Genomic DNA, 24,450 nt, shown 5'->3' on the forward strand with positions numbered 1-24,450 from the left:
CAGCGAGACCCCGTAGATGACACCTGTGAGCTACGGACGGAACAGACGGAGCCAGTGCGCGGCGAGAGTGTTTAAGCAGCTTCAAGGAGGTGGACAAGCACCTCTCCCTCCACCATAACTTCTCTCCTCTACATGTGATCGAACACCCAATTACACGGCACGATGCGCCGTATCAACCTAGTCTTGCTGGCGACAACCGCCCAGCTGTGCGGGGCCCGTCATCCCGGCTTCAGTATCCACGACGACCTCGTAGCTTATCCCCAGGTTCGTCCGAAGCCAACGACCAACGCCCGCGACGGACCCGTGACATGCTGACCCCGTGTGTGCGCGCTTGCAGTACGAGATTGTCTTTTCGGATTCATTTATTTTAGAACACGATGCGCAGGCACTGCTGGACCGCGTGAGCCCGCATTCGACGTACTCTGCGGAGTTCTCGACCTCTTCCGACATCTCGCAGAACGTCCGAGAGGCTGCCGACGGCGACGACGGTGACAGCGGCTCGGCAGACGTCTTTGAGAAGTACGAAATCATGAACATGAACCCCTCGAAATACCTCTGCTCGATTCCTGTCCTGGAGCCGCAGACGCCCGAGAACCACACGGCGACGGAGCTCGCGAAGCAGGAGGAGGCGCGGGAACTGGCCAAGGCGTCGGCGCACGGCTGGGAGCTACTCGACGAGCTGGATGGAAACTGCCTATACTTCATGTCCGGGTGGTGGAGCTACAGCTTCTGCTACAACCGCGAGGTCACCCAGTTCCACGCCCTCCCGACGGTGCCCAACGGGCAGCCGCCGGTCCGCGACCCCCACACGGCCAAGTACGTGCTCGGCCAGGTGCAACCGTCGCCCAGCCAGCGGCGGCAGACACAGAACAACGACGGCGAGCAGCATCAGGAGGCGGCCCACCAGTCTTGGGACCCGCCGGCGAACACGGATCTGCAGGTCAAGGGCGACCAACGTTACCTCGTCCAGAGGATGGAGGGCGGCACCCTCTGCGACCTGACGGGCCGCGACCGGACGATCGAGGTGCAGTACCACTGCGTGCCGGGTATCAAGGGGGACCGCATCGGCTGGATCAAGGAGGTCACCACATGCGCGTACCTCATGGTCGTCAACACCCCGCGCCTCTGCGACGACGTTGCCTTCCTCCCGCCGCGGGTCACGAGAGCAAACCCCATCAGCTGTCAGCTCATCCTCCCGTCGGACGACGTTGACGCGCAGGCCGAGTGGCACCGTCAAAAGACGTTGGAGGCTGAGGAGGCGATGACGGAGAAGAAGGTAGACGTTGCCACCGGCTCCGGCGGCAAAGAGGAGCAGTCAGGACAGCTGAAGCAGAGCCATAAGGGCGCCAACGGCCGGGACGGGGCGCAGAAGGGCGTCAACGTTGGCGGGGTCATTGTCGGGGCGCGCAACGTGCTCGCAGACGGCGACGAGGAGGGCAAGCCACCGACCAAGCTCGCGCCGCCGCGCAGCTACCTCCCGGGACGCGGGCACGGCCCCCTGGTGGAGATCATCGCCAGCGCCAAGAGCAAGGCGGAAGGGGGTGCGACGGAGGTGCTCGACGAGAGCGAGCTGAAGAAGCTGGACCTGAGCCCCGAGCTCGTGGAGGAAATGCGAGCGGAGCTGGAGCGCATCGCGGGCGACAAGGGCTGGAAGCTCGAGGTGGTGGAGCAGCCGGGCGACCCGAGGGAGATCCGGGGCATCGTCGACCACGGCTCCGAAGGGGAGCTTGGCGAGGATGTCGCCAAGGGGAAGAGGAAGAAGAAGGCGGCGGCGGCCGTGGAGGGAAGGGCACAGCAGCAGGACGAGGACCAGGAACAAGAGCAGGAGGGTAGCGAGGAGCACTTTTTCCATGAGGAGCTCTGACACGCGCCGTCTTAGTTTTTTGTCCGAGATGGCTAGCATTGGCGTTTGGGATGCGGTCTTGTATGGAAGCGCAGAAGTACGCTACGCATGGCATGATGCCTCACTGGCTCTCTAGCTCTAAACTGTTTCATTCTCTCAGTGACGCTGATCACGTCTGCCAAGAAGTTTATGCCTCTTCCACCTCCATCTTCATTGCAAATCGTCCGAAGAGCGGACGTCGCAATGGACGAACAGCATCCAAAACTTCACAGCAGATGTTGTTTGGTATGACACGAGAAGGGCTCTCTCTCACCCCCTTCAGGCATGTTTCATTGCTCTGAGGGATTTACAGCTGGCGTCCAACGACACGACACGCCTCCTTAACCCTTGACCCAGTAGTCTCTACCTCGGAATTTATGACACATCACTCCGGGCTGGAAGGCATCTAGGCCGTCCATCCGTACGTAGATAGGGGATTTAGGTAAGGTTGATAGTCGGATATGCCGTCTGTACGTACTCCTCTTTGATCCTGTGTGAGGCTCCTGCTCTGAGTTACTCTTTCCTAGAGCAGGCACCTCCCTTGTTCTTGCCCTATTTGCTCCTCCTGTTCAAGCCAAAAGGCAACTGCTATCCACCTTCGCTCTCCGGTTACTTCCACAACTACCACCATCCGCCTCTTGGCATTTGGCTGACCTTGGACGGAAGGCGCTCTCTCCCACCTTCGGATGCAACTCCGAGCACAACATCTACAGTGCGCCCGAGCTCTAACTTTTCAGCTTCGTTTCTCAATTTCGGCCAGATACCTCTGCCAAGTACCATCGTGTGGTCTGGCCTAGTCTATCCTGCTCGTTGGATCGTGCGTCTCAATCACACCCACCTTTCCCAAGCATACTTCCCAGCGGCACACACATGTTTGGACGGCCGCCCCGGAGACAACACTCTGCTCATCAACCGCCACGCCGGGCATGACCCATCCGAGGAACCTGCCCTCGAAGACGCCGCTCGGATTCGGCAACTTGACGCGATACCACACGGTGGGCGAGCCAGGACATGTCGCCCTCGCCTTGCACCGCCTCCCCACGCGTCTGAAGAGCATGTCCCAACATATCACCAACCACAAGACTGGACACCATGCCCAAAAGAGCAAACTGGGATCACCCTGAACCGCATCTTGAGCTTTCCCCGCTCCCCCCCCCCCCCCCCCCCCCCCCCCCCCAAACATTCTAGAATGACTTCTGAGCTTCTTTCCAGGGGCATCAACCAGTTCGCCGGATCAAAACACTCGGAATACTCGGCCCAGGGGCATGAGCATCGTCGCTGATCTCCTCACTGGGTCTGCACTTTCGGCCACGCCTGGTACTGGATACACGATGTACTTTGCAAAGAACTCAGTTGCTCGACCTGCCATCGGGACCCTCAGGCCAGCCTCTCAATCTCGGCGGCTACACATGCTTACATCGCAGGGAGAACTGGCAAAGTTTGTTGAGGCCACAACATGATCCTCTCGGCAGCATCCCCCCACAGTGATTCTGCAGATACGACAGGGATGGGTGACGTTTTGAGCGGCAATGCCCGTCTTCAAGGTTGAACTGCGATCGACTTAGCTTTGAGGCTACGCTGTGTTCTTGTTGGAAGAAGTTTTTCCTGCCCACGTCTCATGACACCCTCACTTGGGCAGCACACTCGGAGCATACAGCCCTACCAGCGTCACTGGGGCTCAACTGCCCAGCGGCCTTGGCCATTACGCGATGGACTACTGTGGTTGCAGACAAAGGTTTGACCCCCACGTCAGGTAAAATGTAAAGGTGCATCCACGCTTACTTTCGCGGCAGTACACCTAGTTACCCACGTACTCAAGTTTCACTCCAGCCGGTCAACGTTTTGACAAGGGCTGAGCTACTCAGCCTAACCCTGCGCAATATCAAACCTGGAGGGAAAACTTGCCGTTTACGGTTGCCATACTACCCATAACTGTTCATCTTAAGGTTGGGAACCGCTTGGCACAAAGTATTTTCCAAGCAACCACGCCCTGTTCGGTTTTTACAATGTCTTATCTGGGTCGTCAATGCATCGATTTGGCGATCGGCAGGCCACCCGAGCCCCTCGCCAGTCATCAAAATGATCTTCGTTCCTGCGCCCGTTTCCCCCCATCGGCTCCCCCGGATTCGATATTACATGGGCAGAGAATGGCACCCGTCACAATATGAAAGAGACCCCCCAATACCACCATGGTGTGTCACATTCCATGGCCCAAGCCGTGCGGCTCCTTGTCTGTCTAGCTTATGCACCTGTCATCAAAACCATGAGTGGCTGGCTCCAATGCCGGTAGCAGGACGACGATCGCGGCAGCGATGCATCTCGAAGATTCGACGGCCAGGAACCCCCCGTTGGAACAAGTCGTGAAGATGGCATGCGAGAAGTGATCGGCAACTTTACCATGTTTTCGGCTTTGCACGTACCGCTACGGTCAAGTCAGTCTGTCGTGTGGTACATACATCGTACAGATACGGGGCAGTCATAATCGAAGTTCATGGAAAATTTCGTCACGTGTTGACGAGTGCTGATGTTGGCTGGGGAGTCCAAGCCCGACGGCGTTTACGGCGAGTATGCATACATACCTGTCCAAGGACATTCCAGCACTGCACAACGGCTAGTTGTATGGGTGAAACTCAGGCCGGGCGCACGACTAAGCCAGCTAATCGAAGGGATTCGGGCGTTAGGAACATGGGCATTCTCAGTAAAGTTCTGGCAATCGGTCAAAGTTATAGCAACGGCGGCTAGTCTGGAGAAGCTCCTACTCCAGCCCCCAGGGGAAGACGCGGCATCCCCGGACTCCGCGGTGACGGGGGCACGAACAAGAACAAGAACAACAACAAGAACACCAACAACAACAGAAAAGCTCGCAGCAGGTGGTCAACGGCGGTGGTGGCGGGGATGGTGCCTGTGGTTGGCTCCGCTCGGCGGTACTCGCAGTGGAGGAAGTCGATGCGTCTTGGCGAGAGGAGCGGGCGGATGCCGGGCACGCATCCAGGAGCCAGACAAATCCCTCCGTTAGCAGAGGGGCCGGAATAGCGCCGCACATGGTTTTTGATCCAAAATAGCTGGGCGTCCCCCAGTTCCCCCTGGGCCCTGGCCATCCGTCCCATCCCCCCATCCATGGATGATACTGCATACGCGGGACGGGAGGCCCTTCCGACTCGACTCAGTCAGCTCAGCTCAGCTCAACTCACAGCTCGACTGATGGGCAAAGAAGGGGGGAAGGAATCGAATTCTCAGCATTGTGCTTTTTTTCATTATCAATTTTGTTTTATTTTACTTTGAGCAAACTCGACCTCCTCGACAACGTCGCGACGACTTATTTGTCTCACTCTATCTCTCACTCTCACTTTCACTCTTATTCTCTGCCCCTCGCTCTCTCACTCTCCATTTCTCCCCCCCCTCTTCTTTTCTGCCGGCCGTGTCATGCCGTCCTGTGCAAGCTTCATCTGAAGTTGATTGGCCTCAAACCTCCTTTTTCCCCCGCACATCTCCAAATCTGTCCGTCGGTTGATTACACGACCATCATTTCGTCCTTTCATCAGCTGACTCGACGTCGACGGCCGCACCGCTAGGTTCCAAGCACCGCCCTCAAACCCTTCTTCTTTCTCACCCCCTCGTCCCGTCCTTGGCCTCGAACTGTTTCGTCTTTCCCCGCATTTATCAAAGGCAGAGGTGCACGCGACGAAGACGGCAGAGAAAAGAGAGAGAAAAGCGAGCGAGACAAGAGAGCGAGACACGCGCTAGAGCGGACCACTCACTCACTCACTACCTTGCTTCACACCTACTCTCACCTACACATACAAACGTACACTCACTCTCACTCGCACACTACTTACTCCTGCCTTGCCCCTCTTTGGCCTCTTACGGCTACTCCGACTAGGACTAGGACTACTACGACTCGACTACTACTACTACTACTACTATTACTATTACTATTATACTACTACCGCTGCCGCCACCTACACCACCAGCACCAACACCAGCACCAACACCAGCACCAACACCAACACCCACACCATTGGCAGCCTACCCAGTCAGTCAGTCAGTCAGTCACCGACATAGACACTGGCCTCTTTTGCCCTCTCTTTCCCTCACTACCACATACCCCTCTCGCTTTTTCTCTCATTCTTTCTCTCTCTCTACCCCGCTGGCGCGCGCACACCGTACGGACCTCACCTACCAACTAGACACACCTCGTAGCTTCGTTGTTCCCTTCCCCCTTGCCAGTGAGGGGCTAAGGTGGCCGAGAGTGGACTAACTCAGACCGGGGGGGTCAGGCTGGACCCGGAAGCAAAAGCGCTGTTGGAGTCGAGATTTTGCGCTCCGTTACGGGTTCTGCCTCTGCTTCTGCACTGCTTCCCACCCACTGGGCTGCACATAACTCGCTCCACCGCGAAATTCCTCGCTCAAACCCTTTTGACGTCCGGCAACCCCCTGTGACAACCGTCCTGTCTCTGGTCTCTGTCTTCTTCTTCCTCGACCGTTCCCCCTTCTCCTCATTGCGTCATGTACCAGTGATGGACGACACAGATACCGCGAGAATTGCTGCGAGCAGAGCGGGCTCTGCAGAAGTCAAGACTGAGTCGCCAGACGATGCGACCGTCACCAGCAGCACCAGCACCGCCGAGAGCGAGCAGCAGCAGCAGCACCAGCAGCAGCAGCACCACCACCAACATCAGCACCAGCAGCACACGTTCCAGCACCAGCAGCACACGCTCCAGCACCAGCCGGGCCAGCAGCAACAGTCAGCGCCGCTCAAGAGAACAGTATGCGACCACTGTCGTAGGAGAAGTATGATGATGTTCCACTTTCACTCTCGCTCACCACCCTCTCTACCTCTCTCTGCCTCTGCCTTTGCCAGCCAACCAGCCAGCCCGCCTATCGTCGTATTTCTCTCATTTGCTTTTCCCTGCCGTCGTTGCATTCATGAACTTTCGTGCGATCCTCCCTCTTCCCAGCAGTCTCCCGCCAGGACAGTCCATCTGTCGGCTTCATGGTATCATCCCGCCTTAGCCACTGCCTACCCGCTTGCCTGCTGTTCCACTTCACCACCACCACCACCACTTCACTACCACTGCATTACCAAGAATACGCTCGCCATGTTCGCAACCCCATGCCCCCTGCCGCCTTCCTTCCTCTCTCTGTCCATATTGGATCGCTTTGTCGAGACAACTGCTGACCTTGTCTCTCAGGAATCCGCTGCGACGGCAAGTTCCCTTGTGAACAGTGCGTGCACGCCTCCCTCACCTGCAAGCGCGAGCATGTCCCTAAGAAGAGGGGACCGAAGCGCGGCCATGGACGGGTCATAAACGAGCTGCGCGCGAGGGAGTCATCCCATCAACTGCATCAGCTACCGCAACACACGATCCAGAAACCCTTTAATGCAGAGAATGCCCTCGAGAGCCCTACAGAGTATGTGAGGCGTCGATTATCAGCAGCCTGCCCGCCGCTGAACCTAGACAGCGTCGACATCGGCATGAGCAGTAGCGACCTGGGAGAGGCGGCCTCTCAACCCTCCTCCAATGCCTCCGCGGCCTCGACTCCGCCGAGCTTCTGGGCCGCCGTCACATCCAATCCGGGACACAGCAACGTGCCGGAGCCCAGGGGCGTCTTCTCGAGCGACGAGTTCAGGCCGAGGACGAGGAGCTACTTCCACATGATCCCCCAGCTGGTCGAGCTGTACTACGAACATATCTACCCTATCATGCCACTAATCTACATGCCCGCCATCCGCGAGACCATCAGCCGGCCCATGACGCCGAGCGAGAAGAACCTGGTCTACGCCCTGTGTGCCCTAACGTCGATGCACATGTCTGGAAAGAGCATCGGCGCGCCGGGGCCCACGTCGTGGGAAGTCGTCGGCCGCTTCTTCCTGGACGAGACCATCTCGACCCGGCATTCGTACGACTTCCTCGAGGATCTGTCCCTGTCTGCTGTCATTTCGTCCTTTTACCTCAGCACCTCCTTCTTCGAGATCAACCAGTCGCGCAAATCGTGGTACTACTTGCGGGAGGCGTTGACGAACGCGCAGGACCTAGGACTGCAGGACGACTCGACATATTACGGCCTTAGTCGCGAGGAGACGCTTTGCCGCCAGAGGGTTTTTTGGATCCTCTTCGTGACGGAAAGGTGAGCAACGAACCACCGGGGAGGGGTGACAGCAGAATCCATTCATTCATGCCCCTGGCTCCCTCCCTCCCTCCCCCCAAGCCCATCAAAAGATACAGCGCGCTAACAAAGTCCCGTGCCCGTACCAGATCCTTTGCCATCCTGCGCAACAAACCCATCACGTTCAAGAGAACGCCGTCGCTCCCATCAACGCGACACTCCTACGAGGGTCCGGACATCCACGCCGGATTCCTGCAACTCGTTTCATCCTATACCCCACTTGACGAATCGTTCGTAACGGCGTGGAACGAGGGGTCCGATCCCCGCGTCAGCGCGACGACGTTCTTGGCGCTGCAAAACCTTCTCTCCCTCCCCCCCGCGTTTCTCCGTCCGCGTGGGCGTTCATCGCCGCCGCAGCCGCACAGCCAGCTGGCCGGCTCCTTTGGCGCTTCGTCTGACGCCCAAGATTCGGGCTCGCCGGAGCCGACGAATATTCAAAAGGCAGACCTACTTATCACACAGCAATGGCTTCGTCTCATTGTATGGCAATCGTCGATGCGGCAAGGTCTGCTGAGCTGGACGAACCCGGCTGACTCGAGCGGAAGCGTGTCACCGGAAGACGGGGTCACCGAGGGGAACAGCATGTGCTTCTCATTCCCCTTGACCGTTGCGCGCGACACCGCGGCGATCCTGTCGAGCCTGCCGAGCAAAGCCGTCGAGGTGCACGGAATGGGCATCATGGAGAAGATCTTTGAGATCGGAACCTGGTGCGTCAACGTGCTGGGGGCGTGCGAGAGCGTCGGCTTCTCGACGTCGATGGACTTCACCTCGGGCGACATGGGCGTGCTGGGCAGCGGCAGGAAAGGGGCGAGCCTGGACCCGATCGAGTTCTTCGTCCGAACACTCAGCGCCAGCGACAACTCCCGGAAGCAATTCGCCGAGAAGCTGCTCACCGCCGCCGGGGAGAACCCCGGAAGCATGAGGACGCAGCTTAGCCCCGCCATGTCCGGAATGGGTGCGTCGGCGGCTTCCGCGGCGGCCGCGGCGGCGGCGATGATGGCCAGCAGCCAGGGGCCCAACGCAATCGACGCGACGGGATGGGGTCAGCAAAGAGGAAGTGTCGTTGGCGAAGTCTTTGAGGAAAACGAAGAGAACAGCAACGGCAACACGCATCATCACCACCATCAACAGCAACAACAGCCACAGCAGCAACTGGGTATGGGCGGCGCCTCGATACACCATCATCATCAGCAGCAGCAACACCAACATCAACAACATCAACAACAACGACAACAACACCACTCACAACAATCCGGCATGCAAGGCTTGGGACTGGGCATCGACCTTGGCACTGGAGAGACGACCGGCGGTCTGGGTGGCGTAGACATGGACGCGAGCAGTGTTGATCTGATGAGCCCACTAGGCCTGACAAGAAGCAACACATCCGACATGGCGACCATGGGCATGCCCGGCTTCGAGACGGCTTGGAGTCCCAGCAGCGGCGGCACCGGACCGCGAGAGTTTCCAGACTACGGCGCCGGGCCCTTTGCGACCCAGAGAGAAGGGGGAGGGGCGCCGGGGTATGCCGAGATGGGAAGCGGGTTATTAATGCACGACCGGATGGTGGCCGGCGGAGGAACCATCGGAGGCCCCGTTGGCGGGGAGAGTCCTATGGTGGATGAGCGTCACCATCACCATCACCAGCAGGCAGATAATGGTCCTTACGATACGAGGAGGGAGAACAAGAACCTCGGGTACCAAAACGGGGCCAGGGTAGGCCTGTGGCTGGGGACATGAGCCAGCTTCCGAGGCTTGGCTGGCCTGTTCACGCAGACGCCACGGTGAACAGACGGACGGACGGACAGTACTGTCGGTCGATTGTACTCATATTCAACATTCGGATTATTGGCACGGGAGTAGGATAGGATGGGTAAAACTGGGAGCATTTCTTATTATTTGCCCTATGGGAAGAACCAGGGATTTTGCGTTTTCACCAGGTGTTGTCTCTTAGGAAGAGGAGGGGTCATAAGATGGTCAGGGGGGGGACTTGAAAAAAAAACATCAGCCAGCAATCAATCTGGTTGTAGGAGGCGGGGAAAGGGGAGGGAAGAGGAGTCTTGTGACCCTTTCTCATGACATTTGGCCGGGAGAGAGTGGTTTGATCTACGGACAGGGGGTTGAGACTCTTTTTTTTCCCTCCTCTCCCCCTTCCATTCACGTGTACATGTTTATTATTTGGGCGACGAGAACGAACGAACGAACGAACAAATGGATGTTCCAACAAACCTCTTGCGCTTTCCACGTCTTGTGTGTATGTGTGTGTGTGTGTAAGTGTGTGTGCTTGATTGTCTGATTGTCTCTCGAGCAACGTCGTGGCCGGAGGGGACGGCCGACGGTCGGCTCGGGTATCCGGTATATCGGCGGGCCGGGGTGGCACGGTCGTTGAGGGAGGGAGGGAAGGGGGAGGAGGAGGACTCGTCCACTCCCCCCTCCCTCCCCCTTCTGAACGGAGTAGAACCCGAGCACGCATGACATGGGTGATTCCCGTCACGGTGCGCGCGGATGGCTTGGCAAAGGGGATGACGCCTTAATGCCTAGGTGTGTGAGGAGGAATAGAGGAGGAGAAGGAAGGAAGGGGGGAGGTTGTCTCGTGCCCTCGGGTCTCGTCATCGCCTCGCTCGCGGGGGGACACAGGCTCGTCCGTCCGTATCGTAGGAGACGATGCCTCTTCGCGTCCCGAGGACACATGATCGTGGGGGAGGAGGACCCGGGGTGTGGGGGGGGAAGTGCTTGTCGGTTCGTTTCCGAGTCATGTTTATTCGACGTCCGTCGTCTTCTGCTGGGGGGGGGGGCGCCCGGTACTCTGTATCAGCAAGTAAGATCAACGCAGGGGAGAAGAGAGCGGGATGGGGGTTTTGTTCGGCGGCGCAGAGATGAGGTCATCTTACGTTTGGCATTCGTGTTGTGCTGTGTTGTGCTGTCCTCTGCACTGCATTTCTTCCGCGTGGTCGACGCCGTATTATGTTATATGTACGTTCATGCGACTCCTCGTCGCCCGGGGTATCCGCGGGGGCGGCGGACTGCCCTTTCTTTCGTCGCGACGTCATGGATGGGGCGGTTGGCGGTTGGGTGGGATGTGGGATGTCTGCGTTGGCTACCTTACTCTGGGGTATCTCGGGCCCGCCATATGGGTTTAATTTACCGCTCTGACAGGCCGGGTACAACCTCCTTGGCCTGTGGTCTGTGGTCGCTTTGGGGGGGACTGGGTTTGGGGAACAGACGGCTTTCGCGATGGAGGCGTTGCGGGCGCTACTTGAATGAGTCCCCAGGCGGGATGTCCGAAGGAGGGGGGCGGGGTTCGCCGATATCGAGTGGAAGTGCCAGCGAGGGAAGACGTTAAGGGGAGGGAGATGGCGAGGGAGCATCCTCGAACACTCGTTTCTTTTGGGGCATGGTCAACATCACGAAAATGGGATCTCCGCCTTCGTCCGTCGCGCGGACTGTACAATGTCCCCCGGCCGCGAGGGGGGGGTCGGTCGCCATGTCCCGGAGCTACCCGCTTCCCGCGTGGTGAGGTCGGATGGGTGGTGGAGTCACGGATCGGCCATGCTGACTCGGGGGACCGCGGGTTCAAGGAAATTGGGGTGGTTCACCCAATATCATGGAAATCACGAGCGAGGAACGGGGTGTGTTCAGGAGCCCAAAGAGTCTTCGAGGCCTTTTTCTGGGGTTGAATTGCAACCCAGGCCTTGAAGGGATTGATTTGTCTGTGTGTGTTGATTTTCCCTCCCAATTCTAATAACCGAAAAGCACGTCTATGCCGAAAAACGCCAGCCACCTATCCGAGGTGTGTCCCATCTCCCGTCGTACAGATGTATGAGGGTATCAAGTTGTAGTAGTGTAAACAAGCTCAGAACCGCCAGAAAAATGTGCAAGTAAAGAAACAGGCATCAGGCGTCGCGACCATCTAGAAACGTCCACCACGTCTTCCACCGCCGCCACCGCCCCCACCACGGCCACCACCACCACCACCACCACCGCCACGTCCGCCTGAACCAGCGCTGCGGCCCTCTCCACCACCGCCACCGCCGCCGCCGCGGTGTCCGTGGCGGCTCTTAGGCGCGTCCGGAACGACGACGAGGCCTCTGGTGCCGCGGAGACCCATCTTGCCGACGGTGCTCTTCTGGATGGCGGGCGTCTCGGGGGACGCAAGGGCGTCGCGGGCAAAGATGTTGCCTTCGGCGACGAGCTGCTCCTTCTCCCACTTGAGGGACTTCATCCAGTTCTTGTAGTAGCCCAGCCAGGCCTGGTAGATCTTGGCCTTTTGCGCCTCGTCGATGCGCTGCTCGGCAATCTGGTAAACCTGGTCGGCGGACGAGAGGTCGGCCGGGCGGGTCTGGAAGGAGATCTCCTTGAGGGTCCACTGCGGGAAGAAACCCTCGACCTCGGCGACGATGAAGATGCCGCGGCCCTCGGCGCCGGCGCGGGCGGTACGGCCGAGGCGGTGGATGTACGACTCCTTGTCGGCGGGGATGCCGACCTGGAAGACGGTCGTGACGCCGGGGAAGTCCATGCCGCGGGCAATGACGTCGGTGGCGACGAGGATGCCTGACTTGGAGTCGCGGTAGTCGTTGGTCGTCTTGGTGCGCTTGCTCTGGGAGATGCGCGAGTGCAGGACGGCGGTGGGGGGCATGCCGGGGACGTTGGCGAGCACGTCGCCGTAAAAGTCGGCGAGGGCGGCCGTCGGGGCGAAGATGATGGCCTTGAAGGCGTCGGGGCCGACGTGGGCGGCCTCCTCGCGGATGGCGCCGACCATGGCCGGGGCGACGGCGGCGAAGGTGGGCACCTTGATGAGGTGCTGGGGCACGCGCTCGTGGGTGTTGGACTCGCCAGCGGGGATGGTGGAGATGAACTTGTAGCCCTTGGAGAGGACGATGCCGGCGACCTGCTCGACGTGGGCGGCGATGGTGGCGGAGAAGAGCATGCCCTGGCGGTTGGTCTTGGCCTTATCGGGGAGGGCTCGGACGATGTCCTTGAGGGCGGGCATGAAGCCCATGTCGAGGAGGCGGTCGGCCTCGTCGAGCACGAGGGTGTCGAGCTGGTGGAAGGACTCCTTAATGTAGGCGTTGGACAGATGGTCGATGAGACGTCCCGGGGTGGCAATGAGGATGTCGCAGCCGTTGAGGATCTGCTTCTCCTCGCGGTCCTTGTTGGTGCCTCCAATGGCGATGCAGACGCGGTACTGCGGCAGACGCTGCAGCAGGGCCTGGGCCTCCTTGGCGATCTGCATGGCCAGCTCGCGGGTCGGGGAGATGACGAGGAGCGAGATGCCGGCGCCGCGGCCGCGGTTGTTGGTGATGAGGGTCTGGATGGCAGGGAGGAGGAATGCGATTGTCTTGCCGGTGCCGGTCTTGGCCTGGACGAGGCAGTCGCCGCGCTTGGGGGGCAGAAGCTCGGTCAGGGTGGCGGCCTGGACGGGCATCATGTGGTTGAACTTGAGGTCCTGGGTGATGGCCTGGATCAGGGCCGGGCTGACGCCGACCATATCAGCGAACCTCGGCGTGTCCTCAGGAACGGGCTCGGTCAAGGGCGGCGCGGTGCTGTTCTGAGGCGGCGCTGCTGCCGGCGCCGTGGCGGGCTGGGCCGATCTCCCGTTGTAGGGCGCATCCCGGCGGTCGCGTCTGGGACCGCGGTTCTGGTTCGAGCCTCTTCCTCTGCGATCCATGATGTCTGTCGGGTTTGGGTGAGGTTGTTTTGGGGAAGGAGAGAGAAGAAAGGGAGAGAAGAGAGGACGGCGAGAAAATTCAAGCCGTAGTTGAGGGAGGTGATGTCAAAGGGAAAAAATTCCTGGGACAAACAGGGGACATCTGGCGAAACCTGCTCTAGGCAGACTCTAGCGCGCTGCGATAAGAGATCTCGGAAGGAGCGATAAGCTTCCTCAGGGGTCCTGCCGCCCTCCCTCAGCGCTCACCGCCCGGAGCCACTTTGCCCCTCCCCCGCTTCTTTTCTTATTTTATCCTTCTACCTACCTACCGGATACTCTGTACTCTGTTGTGTTGGCGAGAAGCTGTTTTTGGCCACAGAACACCGTCAGTTACTATCACTGTCACGATCACCACTTCAACGAGGAAGAGCACATCTTGATCATATATCCTCACCCTCACTTTTTCCTGTTCTGTTTTAACCCTAATTACTGTGTGATATACTCATCACGTCCCTAATCCACCTTCCATATTCATTATAGTTTCTTTGGACAATTGTATCTGACGGTGAAGGCAAGCGTAACAAAAACAGAGGGTATGGACACTGCGGGATAAATTACCTGCAACCGCTTGACGCCAGTATTCAACCGGGCCCAACTCCGAGTTGGTATGTCTGTGCGCGCGCGCGCGAGTACTAAATCTCACAAAAAACAATCAAACTGATCCGTCCTCCGTGTTTCCATTGCTGTCATCTCCCATGCGGCCGACGCTATGGTCGGCGAGACGATCGAGATGGTGTTTCAGGCGGCGCTGACGATGCGGGCGACGTGGGAGGAGACCTCTGCGTGTCATGATACGAAGGCGACTCCCGCATGAAACCTATTCCATCTGGTGATGCAACGGTGCTTGGCGAGATCGCGTTCGCCAAGCCGATGGTAGACGACCTGTGAAGAGGTGTTGGGAAATCCTCGCTTCGTAAGTCTGGGGTCGTAGGGAGCTCATGACGCTGCACGGAAGGGGTTAAGGGCCGGTCTTGGTCACCCGAGATCCGGTCGTGCTGATCCGACCCCCGTGTTAACGTCTGAGAGACGGCCGTCGAGCGAGGCTCGGTTTGCGAGGGCGACTGCAAAGTATCCTGAGGGCGGAAGCTGTCTCGCTCGATGCTGGGCGAGGCAGAGAGGGCGGGGCCGACCATGAAGCGCATCTGTTTGTCAATGTCCTGGCACAGGCTTCCCAGGAACATCTTGTAGACATCGCCGTCTGCGTGCTCCGTGTCGATCAGATCCCTTCACCTCTTGGTCAGCATACAAGAAAACACCCACAGGCCAACGCCAGACAAGAGGTTCTCCTTACGGGCACCCATAGAGCCTCATGTCATCGTCCAGCCGCCGGAGCCTCTCGACGGCGTTCATGTCTTGGCCAAACTGGACGAACTGTATCGTGACCGGGCGGATCGTTGATATGTCCACTTGTTCCTGCGACTTGCCCGGCTGTATGTACGAGAGGTCACCGTGCAGATCTCTCAGCTCGTGTATGATGGACCGCAGGTAGACGTCGATGGTGTGTTCCATTTGCATGCCTTTCCAGATGCCGTCCGTCAGAATGATGATGGTCTTCTTGCGCGGCGGCTTTTTCGACGCCTTGGCCCGCGTGTAGCGGTTGATGATGCGCGCGAGCTCCGGCACGATTGTGGTGTTGACCGCCTGTGTCAGCGACCTGGGCTTGTCCGGCTGTGCGAAAATCATGGCTTTTGTGAAGTCCTCGACCTGCTGTAAGCAAGATTCTGTGACAGTTGCCCTCGGATCGGTGTCCGGGTCCGTAAAGTACAGCTCCATCCCATTGTCATCGTATCCCAAAGATCGCCAGACAAGAACCTCCAAGAGGTGAGTCACTTGCGACCAGTGAGATGCCATTGTAGTGCCGTTGTCGATGAGATACACCTGATCTTGTTAGCCGAAGAACGCTGAATGCACGATCTGGGGGCGTCGGGCGCACGATGTCACGGTTCTTGAACTCCACTTCCAGGCGCTGGTCCAGATGCTCCGACATGTTCTTGCCCTTGACTGGCACAGGCTTTAGTTTGAATAGAGAACTGAAACTCTTCAGGGTTGGCCTAAATTTCATTCCGGTCTTCATAAGCTCGGTCCTCACTTGCCAGGCGGTAATGGCCTCGCGAGGCTTGACAGGCGAGTCGGGGGGTTGTGTTGTGCTCGACGTTCGGGTTCGTGAATGAGCCGGCAGCACCATGCGATCTTGTGACCGCTGTGCCACTGGCTGGATGGCTTGTTCCAAGAGAATACGACGGCTTTCAAACTCCACGTCGGCGGGCGGTAGGTTCGGAACCTGCGGTAGCTGCTTGGCCCCCTCGTCTGAGTCCACTCTTCTGATGCCTGAGTGTTGGTCGTACATCTGTTCGGACTGGAGGTCAATCCTCTGCAGCAGGGTGTGCAGATCTTTGGGGACTTGGGACTCTTCGGGCTCGGCGGAATCGAAGAGCTTGTCAAATTGTTGACAAATCTTTTTCGCAGACCATCGGTCTTTCTTAACAAGCATGTAGTCGTCCACCATGTCTAGTACGGCCTGCGTGTAAACGTCGTTTCTCCTTGCAGCTTCGCGGAGATACCTATGCCAATGCTGAACTTCTAAGAGCACGGCGTCCCCGTCGTGAAACGCGTCGCTTGAGTGCTCCGTGTTCTTGAAAATGGCTTCTCTTCGAAGTCGATTGAAGATAAGGACGCCTTGTGTCCCAAGCACTACATAAGTCGCGGCAATCGAAAGCACACACCCGAGAGACCACACGTCACTCGTTTGCGAAACGTCTGGCTTTTGGCGGCTCAAACCGTCCAAGTAGGCGGCTTTCTCGGGGGCGGCTGTGGATCAGAGTCAGCATGGCAGTAATAGAGGACGAAGGGAGGGCATGAAAGCACCGTAAGTCCTCGTCCCACCCGTTGACTTTGTTTTCTGATCCCTTGAACTACCGGCGGACTTGAGCCACATGCTTGCCTCCCCTGGATCTGCCAATTTAAATCGGTTTTTGACTCGAAGGATGTTCTCGGGTTTGATGTCGCCATGCCATCTAGTTGATCATTGTTAGTATTGAGCCGATACTTACGAAGATCAGACACCGAGAGACATACGTCAAATACTGCTGTCGATCAACGACAACCGTATGGATAGACGCCAATGCTCCCGAAATCTCTGCCATGGTCTGCCAGAATCCCAATATCTCCTTTGCCGAGATCGGGGGTGATTCCTTCCGAATTGCCGTGTAAAAGTCGAAGTCGGCTAGCTCCAATACGATATTCCAGCACTCTTCCAGTCCTCCACGATCGTCCGGCTCAAAGCTCTGGAACCAGCCAATGTACTTAATCATGCCTTCCTTGTTTTCGAGGTTGATGAACATTTCCTTTTCGTTGATAAAGTGCTCTTTTTTTGACGAGTTAAACTGTTTCAAGGCGAAGCGGTATCTCTGCTCACACGACTTAGCTCCCATGATGACTTACTGTACTTCACAGATGAAGGGGGGGGGGGGGGGTAGACGCGGCACAGCTTACCTTTTCACCGGTTCCAAAACTGTCGGTGCCGTTTTCCTGGCGCTCGATCTTCGCTGACGCCATTTGCTTCTGAAGCCCGGGCCCAACAAGTTCTTCGGGTACCTCGACGGCGTATAGCGTGGCCGTGTTCACTCGAGGTCCTTTGCCGTCGCGGTACGGCTTGATCTTCTCTTTTCGTGAGAAGGGACTGATGATGTTGTGGATGCTGTGGCGATGTGAAGTGCCCATATCCATTTCAAACCTGATGGGACACCACGCAAATTGACTCTCATAGAACTTGTCGTGGAAGTCGGGATAGCCACGCGGTGGTTTGATATGTTTTCTCAAGACATCAAGTTCGATGGGAAGGGTGGCGAGGTTGCTGTTCCGGAACTCGTGGATCAGCGATGGCGCGTTGATATCTAGGAGATTGTAGAAAATCTCAAGATAGTTGTCGAATTCTCGAACTCGTAGTCGAGGAGGGCTAAGTTTCTCTCGAAGATATGCCGTCTGTCCAAGCCTGCCCAGATCGTCCTCGTAGATCGCAGGGCAGCTCGGAGATCGTTGTCGAAGTCGTGCGGTAACATTGTTCACCAACACGAACTGTTGGCCACGGGCAGAAGTTCGTGTCTGCTGCCGACGAAGTTCGCGAAATTCCAAAAGGGCTGTTTGAAACTGTTGCTCAAACTCTGGTTGCCTTGAGCCCATTGCTCTAGTGGTGTGTACCGTTTGAGGAACGGGTGTACAACGGTAACAGTGATGTGTCGCTTGGTCGAAGTCAACAGCCAAAGTATAGGAATGCCTTGTTTGTCAAAGAGCACAGCAAATGACATGAGAGGCAGGACCAAGTCCACAGGACCGAGCGGAATGGAATTAATATATAGCCTGGGTCAGGCCCAGTAGCAACAGCTTGGCCATGCGAATTAATAATGTCAGGTATAAAAGAAAGTCTCATGTCATGGCCGGGGCCCCGCCGATGGGGGGTACTCTGCATATTCCAAGAGGGAGGGCGCCCGCTGCCTTACCTGACCATTTGCGGCTGATGTGTCCCATTTCCATCATTTATCATTGGTATCGATGTAGCTAGCTGATGGGGACTCCCTGATGCTCGATGAACATAGTCGAGGAACATTGAACTCGGTCTGTAGTATTGAAACCACTTTGCCCGTACTTTTTCTTCAATAGTGAGACAAAACGGAAGACGAACTCCTCTCAAGTTACGTGATTTTTTTACCGGCATTGTAAAGTAACGTGTGAACATGGCAGGAAACAGATTCGGGCTCAGAGCGGCGTGAGCGGTGGAAGGGGGGCCGGGGGCCGGGGAACGACTGCAGCAGTAAGTTGGCTGCATGGCACGCCGTCCGTCACCTGAGATTAGCATCCAACTCAACACTTTGGTGTAGCCGCAGACCGGGGGCATCATTACCCCTCTTCTACACTTGACGCCACCAGAGAAATGAGCAACACCTCGTCTTGATCTCTGTGCACAGTACATATGGTATGAAGGCCACACAGGCATCGTCGTTTTGCATTGCAATCCCATTCCAATCTCTTCCGGCCTCGGCCTCGCTCTCGTGAAGCTAACGTAGCCTTACCGTCCCGCCAAGCAACCCGCCGGACCGCGGGTTGGCAACCTTATCCTCACACCATCGAACGATACAACGCCGCTCCATGCATGCAGTCACCCCCTTACAAGCCCATTTACTAGCAATCATGAAGGGGGTGTAAGCTGGAGGCGCTCGGGATGTCTAGAGCGGCGGGGAAGAGAGGGACCCATGACTTGGAGGGCATGGCTATGTCCGTGTTGAACTGCGGCTCAACAGGCGTGAGGCAACCGAGCCCACCCATCTGTTTTACTTAGAGCAATACGTAGCGCCCTGTTTGGCAAGTGAGGTGATTGGATCTGACTTGACACGCCTCATGGATGGAGGGTGAATCCTGTGAGGCGGCCGGATGCCTGTTGCCAGCCTGCTCGGCCACTTTCTGCCTTCAAGGTCGTACAGAATCCAATAATGCCTCCCCAGGCCCAGAGCCGGCCTTGATAAGGAGCACCACCCCCGCGGGCTAAAAAAGCAATCGACACCCCTCAAAAGCCACTGCCTCCCCATAGCCTGCTTGAAGGAAGTACAGGCTTTTCTCTTTCTCGCAAAGAACTCGGTTCAGGCAGCCTGGCCCTTGACACGGTGAACGTTCAGTCCCTTACCGACCTGGAGAACGAAGCCGAACTCAGGCTGTTTCGACTTTTCGCGTTTTACCAACAGCCAACATGGCTCAACCTTCTCGAGGAATCATGCAGAGGTTTTCTTGGGATAGAGAAGCTCGACCCAGGGAAGACCCATCACTTCAGCGGGCCCCAAGCTTTCCTGCGCCTCCTCGTGGCTGGGTCCAAGTGACCGTGTCAGCGTATAATTTGAAATGGTCTCGGCTGCGTCAGTGGCTGATCAATAACTTCAAAAAGGAAAAGGCACAGTTCAACGAGCGCCAGGTTCGTTGGAGAAATCACGAATTGTTTTCATCGTCCAGGGCTGACATTCAGTTGCTGCAGACGTTATATGACGATTTTTTCTTCTTTTATGCACCCAGGCAGCTCGTGGAGGTAAGGCAGTCATCCGTCGCAAAATGGAACTTCGCTAACATGCACAAGAACGAGCTGTCGGCCATTGACGACTTGCGCGAAATCAACAGAGCCGACCAGAGGAGACATTCTGTTCCTCGGGATAGGACGCCTGACCCCCCTGCTTCTTCAACTGCACCCAATATTCCTTTGTGAGGCTGGGCCGAAGTAAGGCGTAAAGGTGTTTGGCGTAGGACTTGTGCTTGTCGGTGTTTCATGCGAGTTAATCTGTTGGGTAGCTTGAGAGATGGGTTAAAAGGGCACTGTATGAGAAGCAACCCACTCGTTGGTACTAAATGCAAATGAAAATGGTGAAGGAAAAGAAAACCAGGAATGTTGCTATCCGTCCATACCGAAAAGAGGCGTAGCTCAGCGAACTGCAAGCCACGTTCGCTCGGGCGCGTAGCTTGTGGTTACACAGCATAATAAACATGCGCATCAAGGGACCTATTTATTGGTTCGTCAGATGACAGCTGAAGTGCGCCATCCTGTTCTCCACCACTCATGAGTGCAGGATCCTTGCGAGACCATCGGAGAAGGGAGAAACAGTGCTGCGCAGCAGGCTGACACAAGGCTTTTAAGCTCTCATTCCACCAAAGTGTAGAAACTCGACTTCTGTTGACCAGTGGTAGGCAGGATATTAGGATATATTCCTTAGAAGATATCGTTCTCGTTAGGAGTTATCTCCATGGACTCAGAGACCAGCGTTTTGAACAAGGAGTACGAAGTCTTGTTGTTTCCGTCACTCACAGCTGCGATATTCCAAAAGACCATCCATGATGGCTTCAGTTTCGGATCTAAGAACGTTGTATCCGTCATTCGACCAAAACCCAACGCAGTACTTGGCAACCACCTCTCATGGAAGATCTGCCCGCGATAGGCTGGTAAAGTGTATGGGAGATCTTTTCGTCGCAGACAGAGAGAAACACAATATTCCAGTGAGGGATATCTCGGCGGCGGGGAAAGTCGACAAAGATAACGTCCGCAATGACGACAAATTGAAGAAAACTCTTGGCGACGTCCCAGCAAGCGGAACGAGTATTATCTCAACAGAAGACATCTCTTCTCCTTTCAGCCCAGACGCAAGATGTCGATTTGTGTGAGTTTTCAAGCATTCCATTGTTCGATTGAACCATATATTCTTACAGACAAATTGGGGACAGCAATGAGCTGACTTGAACGAGACATTTGTGCGCGGAAACCACCGTCGGGCGCCTGGAACTGAATATAAGGATGCTGCTCCGCCTGGTGACTTTCTACCAAGTCATGCCGCAGTTCCTAGATTTTCTTCACGTATACGCCTCACGTCATAGCAGGGATAGGGAACTCCGTTTCAGCGGCTTCAGGACAGACAAAACTCTGACGGATCCTGTTGATGGGACCATGATCCCTGAACTCGGAAGGAGCGGCAGGAGGTATCAGCTCTGCTTCAACCTCAAGACCGTATCTCCCAAAGACGGAGGAGACTGGAAGATTCGACAGGCTGTGTTCCATCACCAGTTCGATGTGGGTCAGGGCACTCAACTTTGGATCATTGGGGACCCTCACGCCACGCTCAAGAAACGTATTGCAGATCTCTTTCCAGAATGGAATCTCTATCCAACGAGCTTCAGCACCGTCCAGCAGGGGTTTGCCACATCTCTCGAAGTGAATCTCGAATTTGCGCAGTGGGCGACGTCGGAATGGAGATGGCACATTTTGTTTCTCGAGGAAAGAGCAGAAGAGCTGGTAAGACTCTCATTCCCAGACCCAAGTTTCTTCCGTTCGATACGTTCTCGGCTAATCAGTGTTGAGCTCAAAAGACCAAACCTGCTCGCATCAGAGAAAAAGTACATATCGAGAGGCTGGAGCCAGAGTCTCTGAGTGATGTTCAGAAGTGGGAAGAAAAAACGAATGATACAATCATGGCCATGGAATCCAATGTGAGCATCATGAGGCTCCAACAGAAGTTTTACCAGGACCTAGTCAAGGACGACAACTTCCCTCAACGAGAGCAGGAAAAGTGCCAGAAAAATGTGGAATGCTACGTTTCACATCTAGAGGAGCTTATTTGCGAGACTCAAATGCAGATAACGAGAGCCAGCATCCTGGTCAAAACGGTTGGAGACAGGAAGACGATCGTAAGTACAGTTACCAAACCTCTACACAATAGATATCATACTAACATTCCGCTTCTAAGCTCATTCAGCACCTTCAGACGCAGAATGCCATCATAGCTTCAAAGCTCACAGCCACAATGTACGAACAAGCCGACCGCAGTGCTGTGGAGACCATCGCAGTTAGGATCGTGACTATCGTTACTTTGATCTATTTGCCTGCAACTTTCTCTAGCGTATGATTCACAATTATTCCTGCGGCTGCTGGCCCGTACTAAATTCTTCATTTAGACTTTCTTCAGCACAGATATTATCAAGTTCGAGAACGGCGAGGTTTTCTCGCAGGTCGCTCTGGAGCGGTTCCTCCAGGTCACGCTGCCCCTCATGTTTCTGACGTTCTTTTCCGCCGGGCTATGGTTCTGGATGGAGTGGCGTAAACGCGCCCACAGATCCCGTCGGTTCAAGATTGAATATTCCGATATATTCCCACAAGACGAAGAAAAAGTTTGATGGCTAGACCATCACTAAAGCTGAGTGTTGGTACTTTCAACATCGACAGCATACAGTGTAACCAGTACACGATTTTCTTTTTTCTGTTGAACTCTCCTTGCTTAGCAAAGCATATACAGGTATTAGAGTAGCATTTTTAAGCTCGGAATTGGCAAATGATCATCAAGGGAGGGAGGAAGACAAGGAGGGAAACCAAGATGCTGGGCATTTGGTTCGGACAGGGCTTTCATTCGCTTGCAAATATGTTAAAACACAAGACTTGAATACCATGGACGAGGTATTAAGGATACATATTGTTGATTTAACAGAACCATCTGCCATATCAATAGTGTACAGCAACAACAAGCTTAGTCTCCTTGTGTGAAACACGGCATACTCATGCAGCACTGGGCTGAGCACAATTGCCACGATAATGCAACGAGCTACGAAGGCCATGTTCGATATTCAAAGAGAAAAGCCAATCCATTTATAGGAACTCGGATCATCTTGAGAGGTTTCTACCAACCTAATATGTCGGAGGGCTTAGACACGGTCAATCAAATGTTCGTTGCTCTCACAACTTGTAATCCTTAAGCTACCAACAATTCTCTCGCAAGCTTCACAAGTCATAACCAAGGTACTCCTGGGTCCTTGATCCAGGCTCATAACTTATCATCTCCTAAGCTTTTTGAGAAGGAACCCAATCGTCTTGTCTTAATACTTGACTCACAGTTTAGGGCTCAGCCAAGGGTTTTCACACTCAATGAGTCCGGACAACTCCGTCAACTTTTCTCCATTTGCCTACAGCTAATTATGTCTCCATGTGTTCCCAAACCTCTACGAACCAAGAATCACCCTGTAAACCAGCCTCCCTCTACGCCTTGTTGAAGAAGTCGATGACGGCCTTGGTGAACTGGGCCGGGTCCTGCATGGGCGCGAAGTGGCTCACGCCCTTGAGGATCGTGACGCTGCTGCCGGGGATGGCCTTGTTCAGGATGCCGGGGACGTCGCGGTTGACGGCCTCCTCGTGCTCGGCGCCGGCGATCATGACCCGCTTGCCGTCGATGCCCGCGAGCTGTGCGGCCGTGAACTGCGGCAGCGTGCCCTCCATCGTCGCGACCTTGGTCGCGAAGGCAGTGAAGTCAACGCCCGGCTGCAGCGAGGCGTACTCGGTCCGGCAGCGGTCCACGAGCTCCGTAAAGATGGGCGTGTCGGAGAAGGTGGCGTTGGTCTGCTCCGGCCTCGACGAGGCGCCGAAGACGAAGGCCTTGTTGATGGGCTTGGCGGTGACCGGGTTGATGAGCGCCGCGAGCGTCGTGATGCCGCCATCGGACCAGCCCACAACGTTGTATTGGGGCACGCCGGCGCCCTCGAGCAGCGCGTGGATGTCGGCGGCCATCTGGTCGTAGGTGAAGACGTCGTTGGCGTTGTACGTCGTGCGGCCGTGGCCGCGGCGGTCGACGGCGATGACGTAGTGGCCGGCGTCGATGAGGCGGGTGATGACGGAGCCGAAGTAGCCCGAGAAGCCCAGGCCGCCGTGGTCCATGACGATGGGCACGCCGCCGGCCTTCTCGTTGTACTTTTGGAACCACATCTGGATGCCGTTGATCGGCGTCTTGACCGTCGAGATGGGCTTCGGCAGCTCCGGCGTCGGTGGGAGGACTTGGTAGGCCGGCGTGTTTTGGCGGACGGCCAAGCCCGAGACGGACCCGGCGACGGCGGCGACGGCGAGGAGGGCGTTGAAGTGCATTTTTCTTTCTTTTCAGATCTCAAGAAAAACAGAACGAATGTGGTGGGTTGAGTGAGAGACAAAAAAAAGCGAGAGTAATGGGAGAATACACACACACACACACACACACACACACACGAATAGCGAAAGACTGTGGAGTGAGAGAGACTGTGTAAGAGAGGGGTGAGAGCAAGGAGAGTCTAGAATGTCCCGGGGCAGAAACAACAATGTAATTAAATACAGCAACCCATCTCACCACCATCATCCCGTGGCCCATTCTTCGTCTTCTTCTCCTCC

General features: G+C 56.2%; 7 protein-coding genes across 7 annotated transcripts; 4 read left to right on the top strand and 3 right to left on the bottom strand.

Annotated features, from left to right (window-relative positions):
• Positions 1-20: 20 nt before the first annotated feature.
• CDEST_08743 (Putative mannose-6-phosphate receptor binding domain superfamily, MRH domain, protein OS-9) lies at positions 21-2,055 on the top strand. Its single transcript, XM_062924902.1, has 2 exons — positions 21-264; positions 338-2,055. Exons 1-2 carry the CDS (start codon positions 163-165, stop codon positions 1,862-1,864), a joined length of 1,629 nt encoding a protein of 542 aa, XP_062780953.1. The 5' UTR covers positions 21-162; the 3' UTR covers positions 1,865-2,055.
• Positions 2,056-6,399: 4,344 nt separating this feature from the next.
• CDEST_08744 (uncharacterized protein) lies at positions 6,400-9,787 on the top strand (the record flags this gene model as incomplete). The annotated part of the gene is made up of 4 exons (XM_062924903.1): positions 6,400-6,673; positions 7,075-7,294; positions 7,346-8,011; positions 8,140-9,787. The coding sequence occupies 4 exons, from the start codon at positions 6,400-6,402 to the stop codon at positions 9,785-9,787; spliced, it is 2,808 nt and encodes a 935-aa protein (XP_062780954.1).
• A 1,897-nt stretch (positions 9,788-11,684) lies between these two features.
• On the bottom strand, positions 11,685-13,814 carry CDEST_08745 (Putative ATP-dependent RNA helicase DEAD-box, Helicase superfamily 1/2, ATP-binding protein). Its single transcript, XM_062924904.1, has one exon. The coding sequence runs from the start codon at positions 13,713-13,715 to the stop codon at positions 11,958-11,960; it is 1,758 nt and encodes a 585-aa protein (XP_062780955.1). The 5' UTR covers positions 13,716-13,814; the 3' UTR covers positions 11,685-11,957.
• A 647-nt stretch (positions 13,815-14,461) lies between these two features.
• On the bottom strand, positions 14,462-17,933 carry CDEST_08746 (Putative protein kinase domain, von Willebrand factor, type A; the record flags this gene model as incomplete). Its single annotated transcript, XM_062924905.1, has 6 exons — positions 14,462-14,978; positions 15,046-15,632; positions 15,688-16,562; positions 16,620-16,768; positions 16,830-17,161; positions 17,247-17,933. 6 exons carry the CDS (start codon positions 17,931-17,933, stop codon positions 14,462-14,464), a joined length of 3,147 nt encoding a protein of 1,048 aa, XP_062780956.1.
• Positions 17,934-19,318: 1,385 nt separating this feature from the next.
• CDEST_08747 (uncharacterized protein) lies at positions 19,319-19,995 on the top strand (the record flags this gene model as incomplete). The annotated part of the gene is made up of 1 exon (XM_062924906.1): positions 19,319-19,995. The coding sequence occupies exon 1, from the start codon at positions 19,492-19,494 to the stop codon at positions 19,993-19,995; it is 504 nt and encodes a 167-aa protein (XP_062780957.1). The 5' UTR covers positions 19,319-19,491.
• Positions 19,996-20,523: 528 nt separating this feature from the next.
• CDEST_08748 (uncharacterized protein) lies at positions 20,524-22,898 on the top strand. Its single transcript, XM_062924907.1, has 5 exons — positions 20,524-20,938; positions 21,024-21,567; positions 21,642-21,959; positions 22,019-22,171; positions 22,227-22,898. Exons 1-5 carry the CDS (start codon positions 20,616-20,618, stop codon positions 22,443-22,445), a joined length of 1,557 nt encoding a protein of 518 aa, XP_062780958.1. The 5' UTR covers positions 20,524-20,615; the 3' UTR covers positions 22,446-22,898.
• Positions 22,899-23,151: 253 nt separating this feature from the next.
• On the bottom strand, positions 23,152-24,359 carry CDEST_08749 (Putative alpha/beta hydrolase-1). The gene has a single exon (XM_062924908.1). It carries the CDS (start codon positions 24,172-24,174, stop codon positions 23,299-23,301), a length of 876 nt encoding a protein of 291 aa, XP_062780959.1. The 5' UTR covers positions 24,175-24,359; the 3' UTR covers positions 23,152-23,298.
• Between the last annotated feature and the right edge of the window lie 91 nt (positions 24,360-24,450).

Source organism: Colletotrichum destructivum, chromosome 5 (assembly GCF_034447905.1).
Source record: "Colletotrichum destructivum chromosome 5, complete sequence".
Taxonomy (NCBI): domain Eukaryota; kingdom Fungi; phylum Ascomycota; class Sordariomycetes; order Glomerellales; family Glomerellaceae; genus Colletotrichum; species Colletotrichum destructivum.